Source organism: Vidua chalybeata, chromosome 10, assembly GCF_026979565.1.
Source record: "Vidua chalybeata isolate OUT-0048 chromosome 10, bVidCha1 merged haplotype, whole genome shotgun sequence".
Lineage (NCBI taxonomy): Eukaryota > Metazoa > Chordata > Aves > Passeriformes > Viduidae > Vidua > Vidua chalybeata.
This window is the reverse complement of record NC_071539.1, coordinates 9355197-9368700: the sequence shown is the minus strand read 5'-3', so window position 1 is coordinate 9368700 and position 13504 is coordinate 9355197. Positions and strand designations below refer to the sequence as shown.

The 13504-nt window shown below is 43.9% G+C and overlaps 1 protein-coding gene across 1 annotated transcript in view; it reads left to right on the top strand.

The window, feature by feature from the left end:
- The window catches only part of DIS3L2 (DIS3 like 3'-5' exoribonuclease 2), a 182270-nt gene that overhangs the window by 63843 nt on the left and 104923 nt on the right, over positions 1-13504 (top strand). The window contains exons 8-9 of the mRNA XM_053951730.1: positions 6240-6346; positions 7535-7782. Of these exons, the coding sequence (XP_053807705.1) occupies positions 6240-6346; positions 7535-7782 (355 nt within the window). The remainder of the gene's footprint in view (positions 1-6239; positions 6347-7534; positions 7783-13504) is intronic.

Here is a 13504-nt window from a genome sequence, read left to right as displayed (position 1 = left end):
CTTTTCTTAAATGACAACATACATTTCAAGCAGAATAAACAGTGTAGCAACTGAAGAAAAGTGTTCTACTGGTATTGAACAAATTGGGCTTTATGGTTGCACTGATTAAATGCTACGGCTGAAAAAGCTCCAGTTATTCTTTTGTTGTAAAGCTGAAGCCTGCAATGGAAGCTAATGTTGGGAAAGTTCCTTACACTGTTCTTCCCTAGTAAGTTATCTTGACCCCCGAATGACTTCTTAAGTACTGGAAGAAATAAATGACTTAGGCCATTAGGTAACAGGAATTAGATTAAGTTCACATATTACCATATGTTCCTGAGTTCACCTATGTTTCTCGTTTGAGTTACACATTTAGGTCAAGTAAATGAGAGGGCATGATACTGAGAGTGAATGGTGGGTGTGGAGATAAACAGAGTATGGTCATTGTTAGCAGCAAGATTTCCAGGATGGAGCAGATTAGGATTCATTCAGCTAACATATTTTCCATGGAATAGTAATATTGGACACACAGACTTTAGGAACAAATGCACCTGCAGGAAGGAAGAACATTAAATAAATACGCAAAATACTCAATGGAATTATTTTTGTAACATTTTAATTTTGCTTGTCATTAATGTAATAGAGCTGTATTTCTGTAGGCTGCAGCACCACCTGATTTTTTGTAGGTTTAATTTTGTTGCAATAAGGCTTCCAACCCTTCTGCTGACTGAGTGCTTCTCAAGGACATGAGAGGACCAGGAGGTCTGTGTAGCCATGCTGTGGTTGTAGTGATGTTATGTGGCTACTGAGACAGCTACGATCTGATCTGCTGGGCTAGAAGGCAGCTTCCCAAAATTATGTTGGTCTTTGCTGTGGATCAGACTTGGAGGGTTCTAAGGAAAAGTGACACTCTTGTCTCATCTTTCTGCCATCTCCTCCTTCCCTCCTTGTGGAGGTGGCTAAATATAAGTAAATAATTACATGCTTGGCTGCCTTGCATGTCTGAGGGAGCCAGCTGTACTCACCTCTTCACATTGCCTTTGCTCTGCTACTGCAGATGCTTGTCTGTGCTCTACACATCTGTTACTAAGCCTTTCCTGTTGCTTTCTGAGGGTCTCCTCCTGCCCGTGCATCTCCAAAAATCTTGATGATAATCATCTGAGTCTCCCAGTCCTCTCTTCAGTGTGCCCTTGGGCAGGCAGGTGTGCATGCTCAGGTGTTAAGACATGAACAGCTGTGGCAGGGTGAGTTTGCTGAAATGAGTATTCAAAAATAAACATCTCTGAGGAGGTTAGTCCTGCTCATTAACACACAGCTCTGCGTTGAGACAGCTCAGGAGTGCTGCATGGCTTGGAGCTGCTTTGCTTCTTACTGCAGAGCCCTCTTCCATTGCACATGGGAGCTGTTAGGCTGATTTTGGACAGGCAGCGTGTGTTAAATTCCAAGGCTGTTGGCTTAACAGTCTTGTCGCAGTGAAATATCTGTCTTTCCTCCATCACAGGTGGAAAGCTCTGGGTAGAGAGGTATAAATACAAAGCACTGCTTTTTCTGTGATACTTTGCTAGGTGACTCTACTTATAGGGTGTTTAAAATAGATACCAGTTTTGGATAGTACCTGGTGCCAAGTGAAACAGCATTTTCCTTCTTCCCTACCTTTTGGTAGGTTTGTGTTCTGAAGAAAAAAACTGTTCTGTGCCAAGAAACCATCAGTTGCAGAATATGAAGAGTCCTTGTACTTTCTTCTAAATAGCAACATTTCCTACTTCCTATCCCTAAAAATTAAGATTGTAGCAGAATAGTGTAGCCCAGAGCAAATCTCTGGGTATGCATGTATCACTTTTGGATTGAAGGGAGTATCACTTCCTAGTGTCTGTTGTGTGCTGATATAGACAGAATTGCAAATATATCCTTTGTGTATGTGACACACAGTCCTGGAGATATTTGTAATAAATCAGTCAGGTTTACACCACTCAGGTATTTGGTACTAAAACATAATATCCTGAAAACTGCTCCTTGAAGCAGACATCAGAGAACCTGAGTGCTGTTGCTTCATTTGTAAGTAGTTGGCTTTGTCACTGAAAGGTTTACAGCTCTGCTGGTATCTGAGCACTGAGCTGAAGAACAGTATTTTCTGATGGGATTCTTAAATACTCCCATGTAGAGTAACCCAGCTCCTCAAGGACATTTTTTTTTCTAGCTGAAGTAGCAAACATTGAACTATTTTCTTAAAAAACTTGGCTTTTTCCATTCAGGGAGGGAGTTTTTTTTTTCAGTAAGTTGTGTTTGAGATCTGAAACTATGATATATTTTCGTTTGCAAGTGGATATTGCATCTTTAATTGTATTCTTTTTGGACAGAATTGCAAATTTCCACAGTGACCAATGCAAACCTAGTGAAAATAATTTTGGATCTGTCATAAGTAATTAGAATTCTAGTCTGATGATTTTTGGTCCACTTTGGCCACCTTTTAATGTGATGGTAATTGATTTGTAAAAGGAAATTTGGGGGGCTCTAAAAAAAAGTAATGTTTGACCTAGGAATGCCTGTCAGGCAAATCTAAGTGTGTACTGAAGCTGCCTAAACTGATCTCTTACAGAGGGAGGCAAATTCCAAGTGTCCTGGATCTGTTCATTGGTAATAACATAACTAATTTGAGTTGCTTTTTGTGTCTAGTGCCTAATTTTTTTTTTTAAGTAAGACTATTACAGTTTTGGTTTGTCAGATAATCGCTGAAAGGAAAACACTGAGATTATAATGCAGTTTCACTGGATCCTGGTTGCTGAAGTGTGTTTTCACTGTAAGATAAGCTTATGAAGTACTGCCCAAGCTAACATAGTAAATCTTTCTCAGAAAACATGTCTTTGCCTAGGGTGGAAATATTGAATGGTCATTGGATAACCACTGCAGTAAAGGGGTCAGAATAATTCATTTTTAGTTTGGCGTAATGCAAGGAGTTTCTTCCCACCTTCCCAGCACAAAATCCTGCTCTTCTCACAAGTTGTCCCTCCTTTAGGATTGCCTCCATGCCTCTGCCCTGTCGTGGGTGATGTTTCTATCTCCCAGCTGAGATCTTCTTGACCACCAGTCTAGTGGGGCCCTGTTACAGCCCCTCTGTGCTCAGCTCCACTGAAGGGGAGGAGGATGTGTAATGAAGAGAGGGACTGTCAGAGATGTATTCAGGGAACTCGGGTATCATACTCTGGTGGCAGATTATTGCTGCTGTGACTGAGATTCCTGTGCAGTAATTTGACAATTGAGCCAGGTGGACATTGGATTTGGGTAGTTGCCCCTTCTGATCTGAAGGTTTTGTCACAGGGATTCCTCATGGCTGATGCTTTGCTGCTGTAGACTCCTGAGCAGTAGATGTAGCTCTGATACCAACAGAATTTTGACTTCAAAAGGAGCAGCAACAAGCTATAGGGAAGTCTACATCTCTTAGCTCCAGGTGTAGAGAGTCCCTCATGTCTCTTCTTCCCTGTGCTTTGTTTCAGGAGCATTTGCCCTTAGTAAATGTGTGTGATGGTATTTGAGATACTGAAGTTAGTTAAAAAATAGGGGTAAGAAGAAGTAGATGGCTGGGATTAGCTTCCTTTTCTCTTTCTGTTGATGGAGTAGTTGTAGATCCCAGACTCTGCCTCCTGGAGTCTCTCATAATCCCAGGATTTTTTGGGAGGGATGATGAAATTGGAGAGACCACTGAAGAAAACACTCTCTAGCCAGCCAAAGGCCACCAGTTGATGCTGGCCATGAAGGAAAAGGCAAGTTCTATCATCTGCCATGGTGGGAATTTGGGTGCTTTCTGATATCTGTCCTGGGTTCACCTGGGGCTTATCTTCAGCAGGAAGAGGGGGCAGAGCCCCAGCCCAGGCCCAGGAAGGCCTGGCCATCCATTTGCTGTTCTCCCTGTGACAGCTGCATCCTGGTGCTCTGTGCCTTTGCATGTGTGTATGTGTTACTTCCCCAGGACATCCCTGCTGGCTTCTTTTTAACAGAGAAAACTGCTTCAGTGAAAAATTTTAAGTGACTTTTCAGAGAGATGGGCATTGGAAGGATAAGTGGAAAAAAGGCAGTGCTAACAAGGACATGTTCCTCATGTGACTCAGGGCACTTTTATCATTCTTGCCTGCTGAACCTTGAGTCACTGCTGCTGTTCTGCTATGCTGGGAAAGCAGTGAATGCATCTCTTGCTTTTTCCAAAACATGTTTAGTTCTGGTTTCTCTTCCCACCAGTATGTGCTGTTCCTTGGGGAGAGTTCACTCCAGTAAAGCCCTGGGCTTGTGGCAGGTGTGCCTGGAGGCATGGCCTTTGGAAGGCTCCCAACTTCTTGTCCTCTGCCCCGTCCAGTTTTCCTTTGTTCCAGATCATTTTGTTCTTTGCCCAGGCTGTCTTTATGATTGACACACCATAAACTGATTGCTTGAAAATTTATAAGAAAACAAAATGGTTCCTGGCTTTCATTCTTCGCTAAATGATTGCTCGGTATGACCTTTAGCTGGCAGAAACCTTAGAGGAGGTAAGCAAGCAAGCAAGCATGTGGTATTCCCCACTTTTTAACTGCTTACAATTATACAATTATACCTTGTCTGTCACCATGAAACTCTGGGCAGTTTTATCCTGTAGTAATGCTGGTTTTGGCAAGTCTGAGTTCATTTCAGTAGAAGTAAATCAGAAATGGTTTTGCTGGTTCTGTTATTGGGGATTTTATAACAAAAGTAGATTTTTATTTAAACCCCTAAATACCTGTTCATTCTCCTCTCAACATTGCTAGCAAGTCAGTGAAGATAAAACAAAAGTAAAGTCACTTAGAAGAAGATCTCTGGGGAGAGGAAGAGCATATCAGAAGGCAAAGCTGAGGATAATTAGCAGCATATGAGGACCAGAGTTTGTCATTAGAGCAGAGTCGTCATTGTCAAGCGATTGCTGGGGTAACATTGCCTGGAGGCAGTGCAGGCCCTCAGTGGGGACAGAGCCATCTGTGAGCGTGCCCTGGTGATGGTGGGGCACAGCCAAACCCTTGGGGAAGCTGCTGTCCCACTGTCCCCTTCCCGGGCACCAGTCCCGACACTGGCACTGCTCCGCTGCAGCCGCCCCTCCATCCGTCATGTCACCAGCAGCCGTCCGGGGGCTCTGGGACAGACGGGCGTCATCTGGGGACCAGGGTCTGCGAGTCACCGCAGAGCTTCTGGGGGCTCTCTCACATGGGTGAGTGCTGTTGGCCTCCTGCAACACAGACTTCAGCAAAACGTTGCTTTATCTTGTGTCTTCTAAGGGAAGCAGTGACAGCTCCCTCCCTTGAAACTTGCAGTCAGTGCCATGGTCTCTCTTTAGGAAAGCAAGATTTCTTTTGAACGCTCTAGGCCTGATTTTAGCAAGTGCGCTCAGGATGAATGTGATTAGCATACAAATGGAAAAAGTCAGCCATCTCCCTTGAGCCCTCCAGACAAGAGCACATGGATGCTTCCATCCCAAAAATTCTGGCAGAGAAGTAACCAGAAGCTCTCAGCAGGGATGCAGCTCAAGACCAGCCCAGTCCCAGCCTTCTCCATTGCAAAGATCACTTTGGATGTTTGTAAACATTAAATGCCAGCCACCTGTAGCAGATGCTCACAAACTCACATACCTGAATATTTGAAAATTTCAAACTAGAAATTATTTGGCACTTGATTTTGATATTATCAGTATCTGGTCCAGAGATCTCAGGGGAAAGAAGCTCTTGGTCATATGTAGTGATTACTTCTATAAGGCTTTTCATAAGCCTGGTCCACAGCTGAAGAGGGTCAGCTTAGTAGATATTATTTCAGTTTCAAAGACAAACACACATTTTATAACCCTGCATAAATGTTTTTAAAGGAAATTAAATATTAAATGAATGTATGTAGGAAAGGACTGTTTATGTAACATTAATGACTTCAACTAAGAAATGCCACAAAATTTTTAGCCCTTAGTATTTAATAAGCAGAACTTGTTTTCTACCACTATGTCTGTTATGACTGATATAATCCTACTTACACAGTTGGGACTTACTTTGATTTTTCTTGTTTTTCAGCACATCTGCATGGTAAGTGAACGTGTATCTGCTGTCTGTTGTAGTCCAGAGAAATAATAATTACTTCATGCTTGGCAATTCTAACACCTGAGAGATCTTTTTCCTTTCCAATAAGTCTACTATGTGCATATTGTATTGTACTTAGGAGCAAAGGCCCGAGACAAATTTGTCATGGAAATGTGCTACAGTAACTGTCCTGTGTGTTTGATGCAGGGAAGGCTGCTGGGGTCACTGGTGTGCAGAGAACAAAGCAAGATGATGGACCCAAGGTCAATGATCCCAGGCTCCTCCCAGATGAGTTTCTTCAAAGGACAGCCAAGGTAAATCCATGGAGAATGACGAGTAAGCACATGTGTGCTCCGAAAGGCTGAAGGAGACCAGCCCTGGCCTCCCTGTAGCCTCTATCTGTTGATCTTTGAGTCTCATTCTCCATTTCAGGGAGAGTAATTGTCTGACCTGATAAAAATCAAGTGACTTGTTATTTTTACCAATTTTCCTAGGTTAAGTTCCCTTTGTTTGTCATGCAAAATTACTTAGCAAGATTCAGGAAAAAGATTGGATACTAATATGAGTGTCAGGATATCCAAAGTTGTCAGAATTAATTCTTACAGACTTTGGAAAGGCTGCTAGTGCTGTTGATTCAAGATTTGAGTCAATGTCTGAAGAGACCTGAAAAGGGCTTCTGGGTCAGACTGGGTCAGGTCTCTTCCACGTCTTGTGCTTTCCCTTGCAGCCTCTGATTCTGGTCCTGTTGTTGGCTGGGCTGCTCTGGTCTCATCCAGTGTGGCAATTCCAGCTCTCAGAATTGTGCAGAGGTGCAGCTCCTGAAACCTTCTGGAAGGCCTCTTCTGTATAAGCTTAGGAAATCGGCTATAGTGTTTCTGTTATCCAGTGATTTATTATGGTCTACAAAAATATAGCCTGGATGAACACCTCTCTGGAACAATTATTTAGTGATATTGTAATTTATTATTCTTTTCAAAGCCATCTTGTATAAAGGTAAAATAACCCCTAACTTCAGAAAGCACAGAGAGAAGGAGAGAACTGCCAAATTCCCAACAGCACATCCTTTCCTGTGGTTAGCATTGGATCTGCCAGCGGCACCATTTTTGGACTGGCCTGTTCTGTGCTGACTGTTGAAATCACAGGCTGAGAATACAAATGAAAGATTTTACAGGAGTTGCTTGTATTTTGTGGCTAATTCCCTGCATTTGGAAGCATCTGCTTCTTGTCTGGTTTTGTTCTGTAATCAAGAAAATTGCTGTAGAGAACTAGCACTTGGAAAGCACTTAGCTCTTCTATAGCTATGAGCAAGATGGCAAGGAAAATACGTTGTAAATAGGTACTCAGTTAAAAAATGCACACACACATATACACATACAGGGAAAACAAGATACAGACCTTGTGACTTTTCCAGATACTCTTCTGAACCTTTGGGTATCCTTATTCTGCTAAATAAAGTAAGTTTCTCTGAAGGTATTAATTGTAGAAACTGTTGCCTCTCCCAGGTGGTCTATATTTTGGAAAAGAAGCATTCTCGAGCAGCTACAGGTTTCATCAAACTTCTGGCTGACAGGAACAGTGAACTCTTCAAGAGGTGTGCCATGTTCTCACCTGTGGACCACAGAGTGCCCAGGGTCTATGTGCCCTTGGCTGATTGCCCTCCAGACTTTGTGACCAAGCCTGAGGCCTATTCACAGATGCTCTTCATCTGCCGCATCGTGGACTGGAAAGAAGACAGCAACTTTGCATCAGGGTATGTGGCTGCCATCAGAAGTAGAGATGACTAAGATTTCTAGTTGGAATTCTTGTTTTCACTTTAATTTGTTACAAACTGGAGAGACAGAAATCTGTTTACAAGCTGCTTGTCTTGTGTCCCTCTGGTGGATAAATTATGTTGGGATGAAGGACAGCTCATCACTAGTTAATCTCATAAATGTTAAGTTCTTCGAGTGCTTGCTTCAGTGCTGGTGCATCACAGCATTGATGAGTGCATGGTCTAGGGGGAACACACGTGCTCAGCCTGACCAGCACAAGCACCATGGGGTGCTGGCAGCCTTCCTGTCTTTCCTCCCTGTGTGGAAGAGTAGTACACAGTGTGCAGACATTTCCCTTCTGCCAGTGGAAGACCCGTGGCTGTCAGGCTCATCTTTACTTTTTACGCCTTTGCTGGTAAGAATTAGAAAGAAGTCAGAAATTTTTGTGGTTTTAAAGTTGCATTGGTTCAAGGAGGAATAGTAGAAATCAAGAGAAGATTCATTCCCTCCTGAAGCATGTGAGAAGGGTGTTGCACTCTGTGTGTTTCATCAGGCACTGTAAAGTCATCACTGTCCAGAGTTCAAAGTGCTGGCAGTGCTGTGAAGAAGGAAATTTTAAGCCAGTGCTACACAAGTGGCCTATGCTGGGCTGGATCCAGATTGCAAGTTTATTTTGCCTCTCCATGAAGAAAACAGTGGTTTTCAGCAGTTTCATTTTTTTATTTGGAACCGCCGTAGGGTGCCAAACTCCCACCTGGAGTGGCCACACTGTTTCTATTGAATGGGTCTCAGTAAGAAATGGAGGATGTTGGTCAATCTATTCAGTTATCTTGGGAATACTTAGTAGTCCTGGTATAGTTGATAATCCAGAGTAAGTAACTCTGTGGCCATACTGTGGTCAGATTTTACAGGTGCATCTGGATGTAATCTGGAGCATGTGCAGTAGTGGGAGTTGTTCATAAAGTCAAATTTTCTCTTCCCCTTGCACAGCAGTTCTGATGGGGTAGCACAGCTGATGTACAGTATCAGCACTGCAGGTTTGGGAGTCCTCAGCTCAAATTGCTGGTAAAGCTTAAAACTTAGAGAAAACTTTTTAAAGAGTAAAAATGTGATGGCACAGATCTATCAGCCCTCGAACTAAAAGTAAACTAAGCTCAAGTCCCCATTTCACAGACTTTATCAGTTGTTGCTGATTTGTGTGCCCAGTAAATAGCAAGTTTCATGTGTGCTCCTTGAGAGCCACGTGAGCCATGAAGTCACTCAGTGTTTCCTAGATAAACTGCAGTGCATGAACTGCAGTGGCCTCCCTTTGAGCCCCACTTAACTAGGGTCTGGCTGTGCTGTGAACTTCACTGAGAATAAGTTTCTTACTGGCAGAGATTTTCTTTGTCTTCTTTGACTCCAACTGAGAAAAGACTGGAAGATGATTGTACTGCTTGGCTTCTTGTCATGAACAACCCCCCTTTCAGCAGAAACAAGGGAAATTAGGAGGACGGGCTAATATATTTTTTATTGGCTAATGTGTGTGTCTTTAGTGTGTACTTCTGACAAAACTGGATATTCTCATCTGTCTGGTTTGATTGTTTCCAAGATGTAAAGGGTGTTGTCAGGAAAGAAAATGTCCATGATTGTGTTCATACATAGTCGTTTCCTCTGGGAGCTGGTTGCACTTGAGTAAGTGCCTTGTGGAGATGGGAGCATAAAACCTTGATGACTCCTTTTGTTTTTAGCCACAAATAATGCTTGTTTAAACACTGAAAGACAAGGAAACCTCTTGGAGGTCCCAAAGGATTCTATTTGCTTTTGGGCTCATTTATAAGCCATGTTGCCTTGTTTATAATGAGTTGTGTTGCTGGTCGTGGCCCCCCTGAAAGAGAGGAGAGCAGGTGCTCTGCAGTTGTTTACATGCTTTGTTTTGGGAACTTTTTTGTGCACCCCTTACTTCTGCCCACAAAGTTCCTGATATGCCTTTGGCACCACCACCATGGTTTTGAAGGTGTCTGGACAGAGAGCCTGTTGGTCATTGCCCTGCACTGTCTGCTGGAAGTGTGACAAGGGAAACTCCCTCCAGAGTTGGCAGTCATGTCCCCTGGATGCCTTGGGTGTTTCTAGGTACTCTCCATCCTGCAGCTGAACTCTCCCAGACTGGTCATGCACCTTCCTCAGCTTTCCTTTTCCATTGGGAAATTCAGTGCCAGGTTTCCAAGCACAGTTCATGACACAGATTGGTCTTCACAGTGGCCATGTCTGGATGCAGAAGTGAGATGCCCCTGCCAAGAGTTTGATGGTGGCATTGGCCACTCAGGGTGGTCACTGCACAGGAGCAACCTGAGAGTCCCCGGAGGTCCCCTTGGGGAGGGGGGTGCGTTTCTGTGTCATGATTGCCACCTGGTGGTCACCAGCGTGACACTGTCCCCTCCGAAGGCCACCCTGTCACCCCGTGCTGGGAAGGAGTGAGCAGGAACTCATGGCTCCAGGTCATGCTGGCTGTGCCCTGAGTTGAGCTGCTGTGCTCCCTCCTGCATGTAAAGTGACTTTACCTTGGCAGTGAAATGCTGTATATCTGTACCTGCTTCAGGTAACAGGTAAAGCAAATTACCTCCAAAACATTCTCCTTTTCCAGAGAAATATTGCAAGTACTGCCATGTACCATTATTTTCTGGACACTATTTTCAGTGTTGGAGTCCAGGGTTGTTTGGAGTGTTAGTCCAGATGTCTCTGCACTTTTGCAGATGGCTAAGGTGGAATTTTTGTTCCCACATGTGATGATGAATGAGACTATATAAAAAAAACTACTAATAGAAAAGCATGGAATCACCGACTCCCTCTGTGTCACATTGGGCTTGTTTGTGGTCATTCTAGCTCAGAATCTTAGATATTGATCTGTTAAGGTGACATGATTTGTTCCAGCTTTTGCAATAAAATGAAATGTTGCAGGATGTTATTTCACTTGCTGCTGTTTCCAAAGCCACTTGAGTGGCTGGAATTCTTTTCATCTCTGGCATTTTATTCTGGTTTTTTTTTTTTTTTTAAATTCAGAAGTGTATTTTGTGTGAGGGGTAATAACCAGATACCTTGGGTAGTTCACTGTAAGGCTCAAGGGAAGGTCCAGTTCTCTCAACAGAGCAGTGTAGCTCTGTTGAAAAAACACCTTCTTGCAGATGGGAGTATCACTCAATAAAGCTTTGTTCCCTTGGCACAGCTAACCACCTTGTGGGACAGCCGTGTTGGGAGCACCACGCTGCTCCTGCGCTCCGATGGGACGTGGCCTGGCAGCCGAAGGAAGGCAGCTCCGTGACGTGGAGCAGGGCTGGACTGTGCTCTCAAGCACTGGGCTTCCATGGCACAGCTCTGTGTGCCTCTGATGCTCAGCCCTGCAGCCCTCTCACCATCTCCACTGGCACCTGTGGCCTTCCTGAAGCCTGTGCAGCTGTCTGTGAGCTCTGGGCCCTGGGCAGTGGGAGCCCCCAGTGGGGCTTCTTTCTTAAGGACTTGTGGCTTATGTGTGGGATGTTCTCCTGCTGCTGAAAGAAACCCTCCATGTAGGATGACTGTGGGTGAATCTGCTCCAGGAGAAACTGAGCAAGGAGTCATTGGAAGTCATTCACTCCAATGTGGGAGTCTGCCCGGCTTTTCAAAGGAAACAAGCCTTATGTAATCCTGCTTTGTCTTTTTGGAGAGTTTTCATCATGTAACCTTTGAACACACAGGCCAGTTTCAGTCAAGGAGCTGAAGTGGAATAGAGAGTGCTCAAATGTTCCCAGAGATGGGTGGCTGAATAGATGTGATGAGTGTCACCAAGAGAGGGAAGATGGCAGCTTGAGGGTGGCTCCGCCCCAGGTGCACATCCATGGCAGGTTAGACTCTTGTGAGTGGGCACCTTGGAGCAGTTCAGCAATCTTGCAGCTATGGCTGATTTGGAGAAATATCCTGTTTTGCCCCAACCATGGCATGTTCCAGTCAGTGCACACTACCACCATGTCTGACATCAATCCAAGTGTATTCAAGGAATTCAAGGTAATGCTCCCCCATCAGCGTCACAGAAAAGAAATATTTACGTCTGTAACCATTGTAACTTTTTTTTACCTTTTGACATTTAAAAAAAAAAGAGATGCACGCAAGCCCAGGGTGTCACAGACACCGTGACTCCCTGGGAGTGAACGTCTGAGTACTGCTGGGCCCGCTGCCCCTGGTTGTTTATAAGCCTCTTGAACTATTCTTGCTGCCCTTGGTGGCCGTGGAGCCCCAGGAAGGATTTTGCAGCCTGGCTGTTACTCCGGGGCCATTGGTGATCCTATATGCATTACCTTTGATCACATGCTGTCCTGTCAGATTCTGCTCTGATGCAAGTCATCATGCCTGCGTGACTGTAACATGGCCCCAATTAAAGTCAGTTATACACTTTTTATTTCAAGGTACTTGGGAAATGTTCCCTGGAACACTGTAAATCAAATGTTAATTACTATTAAAAATTATTAGTCCTATATCAAACCTCTGGGTAAACCCCTTATGGTTTGTAATCTAATTTCAGTAAACGGATCAAGAGGAACATGGGTTTCAAGAGTGAGCTGGAAAGCACTCTGGCTTTCAGAGGTGCTTTCCATGCCTTGCCCTCTGTAGATGTCCAGCCGCCCTCCCAGTGCACTTCCCAGATCTGCCCTGCCAAGAGAAGGGGCACCTAAGACTCAAGTTCTTGACATTTCTGCTGGGTAGGGCAGTGTGTCCTCTCTTTTCCTGTTTTGTTTTTTCCATCCTTGGCGGTGCTGGTGGGCCTGTAGACCCACAGGCTTGGCCTTGCTCAGTCCCAGCTCTGCACCAGACGTTGGAAATTAAGTGGTGATTTCTCTGTTTTATTGTTACTGCTGAGAGAGAGGGAGATAAAACTGATGCCTCATTTATTTACATTAAAATAAGGATTAGACTGGGACCCAGCTGCAGGAACAGAGAATTCAGCCACGATGCCAAATGTGCACGTATTTCTGCCATACAGTTTGTACATAAAATTGAAACAATAAAGGGAAATATCTTTTATCCTTGTTTTCATTTTTATTTTGAAGCTAGACGATGTGAACTCTACAATTTACCACACCATGAAGCGAGCAATCCTTTCCAGCATATTACACAATGTGACAGGTTTATTACACAGCCCTTCCTGTTGTGAAGAAAGAGCTTTGCTCCCATAAAGAAGATGGGCTTGCTTGTGCTGAGAGTTTGGGGTTTGTTCTGTGGGTTTATGGCACATTTAAAGCCTTGAGACCGTCTTGCTTGTCCAAATAACAAGTGCACTGTTTTGGCCCCAATTTAGGAAAGTAATTAGTGTCTGTTCTCACTCATTGGAATTAAAGCAGAAGGATCAATATAATGATTGTGTATTTTATGCAGTGGAAAAACACTTATTAGAGTGGTGGTTTTTGTGCTGTGTTATTACCCCTCTCTTTTGTGTCATATTTTGATGGATTCGCCTTAATTTCAGTTGTAATCTTCTTGGGTCAGGAACATTATCTTTATTGACTGTAATGTGCATTGGTCTAATGGTAGTATATTAAAAAAATAAAAAGTAATTTAACTCTGTATACTGTAGAGCTATGTAAAGGTGAGAAAGGGGACAGGGGGAGCCACTGTGTGACATGGGTTCTCACGGGATATTTGTAATCAGCTGGAGGGGGAACAAATGTCTCACTCCTTTGGAGTCCTGCTTTGCACAGTGTCCAGAGCTGAGCC